Source organism: Primulina tabacum, chromosome 7, assembly GCF_025594145.1.
Source record: "Primulina tabacum isolate GXHZ01 chromosome 7, ASM2559414v2, whole genome shotgun sequence".
NCBI lineage: Eukaryota > Viridiplantae > Streptophyta > Magnoliopsida > Lamiales > Gesneriaceae > Primulina > Primulina tabacum.
The window spans coordinates 5944910-5951732 of record NC_134556.1 but is presented as its reverse complement, the minus strand read 5'-3'; the positions used below and the strand labels follow the sequence as shown (position 1 = coordinate 5951732).

General features: G+C 33.3%; 1 protein-coding gene across 1 annotated transcript; it reads right to left on the bottom strand.

Moving 5' to 3' along the window:
• Positions 1-824: 824 nt before the first annotated feature.
• LOC142551078 (uncharacterized) lies at positions 825-3465 on the bottom strand. The gene is made up of 2 exons (XM_075660123.1): positions 3317-3465; positions 825-2857 (listed from the first exon to the last, which is right to left on the bottom strand). The coding sequence occupies exon 2, from the start codon at positions 2844-2846 to the stop codon at positions 1155-1157; it is 1692 nt and encodes a 563-aa protein (XP_075516238.1). The 5' UTR covers positions 2847-2857; positions 3317-3465; the 3' UTR covers positions 825-1154.
• Positions 3466-6823: the final 3358 nt, after the last annotated feature.

Here is a 6823-nt window from a genome sequence, read left to right as displayed (position 1 = left end):
TTGATGATAGTTTGTCAAAAATTTAACACACATCATGAAATACAAGACGACCTACAAACTTGAGACAAGGTTTAAGGTACCCTGATTATGGAGAACTACAGGTTCTTTAATGTAACCAAGAGATGCCTAGGGTAAATATGTCGTTCTTCAAATATTAATACTAACATGATTACTGTTTATGGAATATCACAAAAGCAAACACATGCATGCAGGGAAAGGGCTATCTGGAAGCGCAATGGAAGTCATACCTCCTCGAAGAACAGCGCAGTTCAGAAATATTTCAATAGCTCAAAATCTTAAAAATTTCATTTTACCATCAGAATCTCACTTAAATTACGTTTGCATCTCATTTCCACACTCTTACCTACTTTCTATTTATAATTTAATGTTTTCACCAAAAATAATTTCTAATATTATCAATAACCAAACAGATTATTACAGAGACTGGGCATATCCGATAAAAATTATCAGCTCGGATAACAAAATGTATATTACACTCTCCAATTCAATGTTTGAATTTATACCCACCAAATATTTTACAAAAATATTGGAATATAAGCTAGCATACCTTAAATTTCATATGGAATTCTATTAGAAACTTTAATTTGTTTTAATTTTAGCTTTCTCAATTTTTAATATTTTTTTGGTATATAGAATAAGATTTTTATGCTGTAACTTGCGTCATCATGGTTCATCGAAATCATCCCTCGTTCTCTCTCTCTCTAGCCATGTTCATCACGTAAAAGCCTCTTGTGAGTGATCAATAGATATCATTATTATGAAAAAATTTAGAGCAAAGTAAAAATTGGCATTGAAACAATATCAAAACATAAATCAGAGCAGCCAAGATGAAGCATTCCCAAGAATCAATGCCATGTCAGAATCACCAAAACTAAGCTTCATCACAAAATGATGGACAATAATTTTCTCATGTGGGAAAGAAAGGTTGTGACGTGAGAAAGAACTCACATACCATTTCTTGCTTCATCAAATCATATTATGTTCAATTCTCTTGTTCTCAACCAAATAGGCTGCTCTTGAGAGTTGAGAGAAGGTCCTATTTCACAATCCGTCTCTTCGATTCATCCATTTAGCATGTATTGAATCATCATTGTTAATGCTACTCACTGGAACTGGCCGATAGATTCGGTACCTTAATTATTTAATGTCAGAGAGGATTGGTTTTGCTGCCTGGCACTTAACATTAATTTTTCAATCCGATGTTTCTCTCTATGCATACCCCCCTTCTCAAGTTTTTCAACCAACTTCTTATAAGTACAGTCCATGGGGACAAATCCCTTAATCACTAATTCCTCAAAAAAGGAACAAGCATAATCAAGTTTCTCGCTACGACATAGCTGACTGACCAAAAGAGTATAAGTTCCGAGATCGATGCTAACATCATTCCTAAACATGTGGCTCAATAAAAAAGCAAGCACCTTCATTCTTTTCAGTTTGCAGCACATTTTTAGTAATGGAGCATAAGTATTAAGATCAGGCTTAATATGATTTTCTTCCATTTTCTGAAGTAAAGTCAGAGCCTTCTCTTCTTTCAAGTATTTCGCAGCATTAGTAATTACTATGTTGTATGAATACGCATCTGGAACAACTCCCTGTTTAGACATATTCTCGAACACATCGTCAGAATCTTTTAACCTCCCTGTGGCGCTTAGAGCATTAATAAAGACGCCATAAAAAGCAGCATCGGGAGAACAATTGTTCTGCTTCATCTTTTCATAAATCTCGAAAGCTTTATTTGTTTCCTTTGCCTTTGCCAAAGCTTTTATTATAATCGTGTAAGTCACAACACCAGGAGATAATCCATCTTTCCGCATTTGTTCCAAAGTAGCATCGACATTACGAAAATCTTTTTCAATACAGTAGGTTGCAATGAAGTGCGTGTATGTAATCAAATCAGGAGTAAATCCATAGGCTTTCATCTCATTCATGGTATTTTTAGCTTTGGCTATCTGTCCAGATTTGCACCAACCATGAATTAACACATTGTAAGTCTGTAAATTTGGAGGAATGAGTTCCCTAAAATCCAAAAGCAAGCCCTCCGCATGCTCAACACTTCCTTCTTTCACCAACGCATCCATCAATAAATTCATGGACATTACATCTCGTTTGACTCCAAATAATTTCATTTTCCCGAATGCTTCTACAGCATCCTCATACTTACCAGCTTTAGCCAGACGTCTCATGACTTTAGACATAGTATCCAATGTAACATATGCTCCCAAACTTTTCATTTCTTCCACCAATTCCCACATAAGGTCAAATTTCTTCATTTTCCCCAAATTGTCTACCATCAAGTTATACAGTTCAGGCGAATGAGCAATTCCATTTTGTAAAGCAGACCACTTAAAAAATCCCAGAGCTGCTATCCACTCATAGCTAAATCTCTTCAATGTGTGCTTGATCAAGCACTGGGATAAATCAACATCGCAGTCATTTAACGCTTTCACAACCATATCGGGGGATTTAAACTGATTCTTTAGAAGCTTACTTATTTTGTCAAAATCACTTTCAAAAAAACCATTTTCGACGCTTTTCACATCAACTTTGTGCTTGTCAATCTTGTGATTCTCTATCCAATACGATATTGAAGGAGGCACAAAGTCATCATCCTCTTGATTTCTAGTAGCTGTGACATTACCAGGAACTGTAACCCAATGAGGAAGCTCAGGTGTTTCATTAGTGTCACATTTATCTTTAGCCTTAAGTGGCTCGAGCACAAAGTTAATACCTATATCAACATTACTATAATATCTTCCACAACATTTGAAATACATCCGAGTCCCGAGTTGCCAAAAAGAATAGAAATGCTTCAACTTCGATTGCATTATCAGCAATCCTGATATCAAATAAACACGATAAAATAATTAAAAAGCGTAAAAAAGGATCTTAGGCGTCTAAAAAGCAAGGAAGACAACATTTTTAACAATCCCGGTGAGGAAAAGACAAAGAACTTAGAAATCACAATATTTCCAAAGGAAGTAAAAATGTAAAATGAACCTTAGAAGGAAACTGAAGAATTCAAGAAAATATTATCTTTTCCTTTCTATGAAAAAGAAAAAGAAAAGAAAGAACAAATGGGCAAGCCTGAAATCAGTCAATTATCATTTTATCATAAGTTTCATGGAATCTGTGCAGCTAAGATGATGGAAAAATAACATAAGAGTGAAAAAGGTGGAAATTAGCGGACTTTCACAGAATCAAGCTTATTCAAACAAAACTGTCGAGGCTTGATTAAACAATTCGTCGAAACTTGAAGCGGAGAAGACTTGCACGCATAAATTCATGTAAAATTTACCTGAAAGAAGAAGCAGTGTTTGGATTTGGGGAAATCTTAATTTACAATTTGAGGGAATAAGAACGCCGTTAGCCAAGCGCGCTTGCCCTCGGGGGCTATATAGTGTTGTTACGCGGCCTTTATGTTCGGACCAGATATCAGCAATCCATGATTTTTCAGACTATTTTATCAAAATCTGTAATATATAATTTTATATTTGAAAAATGATATGGATGTAAACGAACCAAACCGTCTGTGAGCTATTCGAAATTCGATTCGATAAAAGCTCGTTTGAGCTCGTTTAATGAAGCTCGTTAAGTTAAACAAACCAAACTCAAGTTTTACAGTATTCGGCTCGTTAGCTCGTGAACATGTTCGTTGGTAAGTTCATGAGTAAACTTTTAGATGAAAAAATAATAATTTTGATATTTGATTTATTGATTTTGCATATTATTTATGAAATATATAGAAAAATCTATTAAATTTTACAAATTTTAATAAGAATAATATATATTTTTTTAAATGTGTAATTTATTTTTTAATTAATTTAATGAAAATTTAAATGTATAATTCATTTTTATTAAGCTTGTTTAGACTCGATAAAGGCTTGAATAAGCTCGTGAGCCATGCATATATTCGTTAAATAAAGCTCGAGCTCGGCTCGATTATAAACGAACCAAGCTCCAACATTAAAGAGCTCGGCTCGGCTCGGCTCGGCTCGGCTCGGCTCGATTACATCCCTAGTTATACCGTCAAAATTGAGTCTTCACCTGTATTTTTCATTTTTTGACAAATTTTAAATTCAAAAAAATAAAATAAAATTGCATAATAACATAAATATACCAAAATTACCGAAATAAAAATATAGAGGGTCCAAAATTACAATTTTCCTAAAACTTCTCACACTCGTTCACTTTTTTTTTGCAGTATTGTTTATCAAATAACTTCGCGGATGCCATATCAGTGAGTAGTAGATGACCTCTACTGGTGTTAATAGTAAAAAACTGATCTCGATCTTCAAAGATCATCAGTTAATGGCTATGTAATACGGCTGAAACGTCTACTATTCGTTTTTCTTTAAAATATACTAGATAATTTTTTTTCCAAAACCCTAAGGCTTCGGCCGAATTTATACTTACATATATAAATATATAAATATAATTTGCACCATTTAAAATAACTCAACCAATTAGTTCACTCAAAAATCCAAAAGTGTATTGAAAACATAAAATCATCAAATCAAATCCTAAAGCTAGCATTTTTCAAAAACAACATAAATATCTTAAATCCTCTCAAAACCAATCAAAAGCATAAAATTCATAAAATTTTTAAAGTACTGTAAAATCAACATAACACGGAAAAACTAGCATCGTCCTCGGGTGATGTGCACCATCAGTCCAGCAAGTTCAACCATCAAGTCCTCCTATATCATCATAAACATCTTTACTTGCATCATTCACACCAAGCGATTCTAATTGTAACGTACCGTACTTTTAAACATATTTAAAATTCGCGGAAAATAAAAATTTTATTAAATAAGTAATTCTCCTTCAAAATGCCATAAAAATAAAATGTTTGAACAAATATTTGAAATGTAACGAACTTGCAACGAGTACTTGTTTAAAACAACATAAAGTAATTTCATTAAAAATCAGAGTAAATAATTTTATCATTCATAAAACTCTTGAAACTAAAGCGGTCCTCGGGTTAGGCCTCCGCACAGTCCGAGCCAACTCACTGATCCCCGCCTCTCGTCTCCTCATACTCGTCATCACCTATATCGATCAAGTCTAGTGAGTCTAAAGACTCAACATGTATAAATTGAGAATAACAAGTAATACATAATAAATCTGCATGCATTTTAAATTAGCCCAATACATATTTAAACTCTGAGCATACTTACATAAATATAGATGTGTCATCAATTCATAAACTTTTCATAATCGTACTTGCAACATACATACTTAAACATACATAATCATCGTCATTTTGCGTAGAAATATTGTAGATCCCAATAATCAGTATACCTAAAACCCATGCATTTATTTAAATTGCTAAATTATTTACCTAATTTTAAAATGATTTTAGCAATGCACGATTAATGATTTGCATTATTTTAAATTATTATAGTTTAGTTGATAAACGTTAAAATGTTTTCTTGAGTTTCATGTTTCAGGAGATTATTCGATGCGGGATCAAGGAAAAGAGACCTGCGACGATTTGAGCGATTTGTAAAATGTGGTATTTTATTTCAAGTCAAGAAAGTATCATTTTAAATGATTTATTAACTTTTTAGTATTTTTAAAGCCTAATTTAATTTATTAGGTGATTTAAAGATTTTTAAACTTTTAAAGTTTAACACATGTGCATTTTATTTCAAATTTATGGATGCTAGTAATTTAGTGGAGAATTTGTATTTTAATTATCATGTAATTGCTTATTATTTATTTAATTAAGCTAATTAGCCCCTAATTACCCTTAATTTATTTTAAAACACACGCACACACACATTCACGACACACACACACACACACACATTTCATTGTGTTTGTAAGACCGAGTGCTTACCGCTTTACCAAAAGCTATAGCTAGTAGTAATAGTGCAACTCAAATCTTTTAAACCGCACAGCAGCTCAAGCACCACGGTTCGATCGCTCTACCAAGCAGGGACAGTTATTGCACCCAACAATCTCCCTACCAATAATTGCACTCCTTGCAATCAATGGGAATCGAACCCGTGACCTTGGCTCTAATACCAATTATAGGACCGAGTGCTTACCGCTTTACCAAAAGCTATAGCTAGTAGTAATAGTGCAACTCAAATCTTTTAAACCGCACAGCAGCTCAAGCACCACGATTCGATCACTCTACCAAGCAGGGATAATTATTGCACCCAACAGTGTTTCATTTCATTTTTGAAAGATAGCTAGGGTTCTTGTTACTCTCTCCAGCAGCCACTCTCACCTTCAAAAAAATTTCAGCAATCACACGTTGTTTTTAGAAGAAAAATCGTGCTACAATACGTCCCGGATCAACCCTCGCATCTCCACTTCGGTATCGTCGTTTCGTGAGTATATTCATCAAAGACATGTATATTCTTTTATTTTTACATCGATCTTGTTGTAGTAAGTATTTTGATATATATATTGTATGAAAAATCTGTCAATGTTATGCAAAGATTTGAGCAAAAATATTTGAAACGATTTTGGATCAAAATTTTAGATCTCAAAACCGAGTCTGCTGTCATTTCGAATACTGTGAAATTTCGGTTAACTTTCTGGATTATCTTTCAACATATAAAACGTAGTAATTTTTGATATCTTGGATTTGATAGAAAATTAGTAATTGTCTGATAAGAAACGAGGGAGATATGATTTTTATCGTAAAATAGCACAAGCTGTGAATTTTCTGTATCACAAAACCCGTCACCACCTGTTATTTTGACTTCTGCGACCTATAGGTTGGTTTTCTAAAAATGTTTTCAACATATGATTTGTAATACTCTGTCTAATCTTCAATTTTATAGCA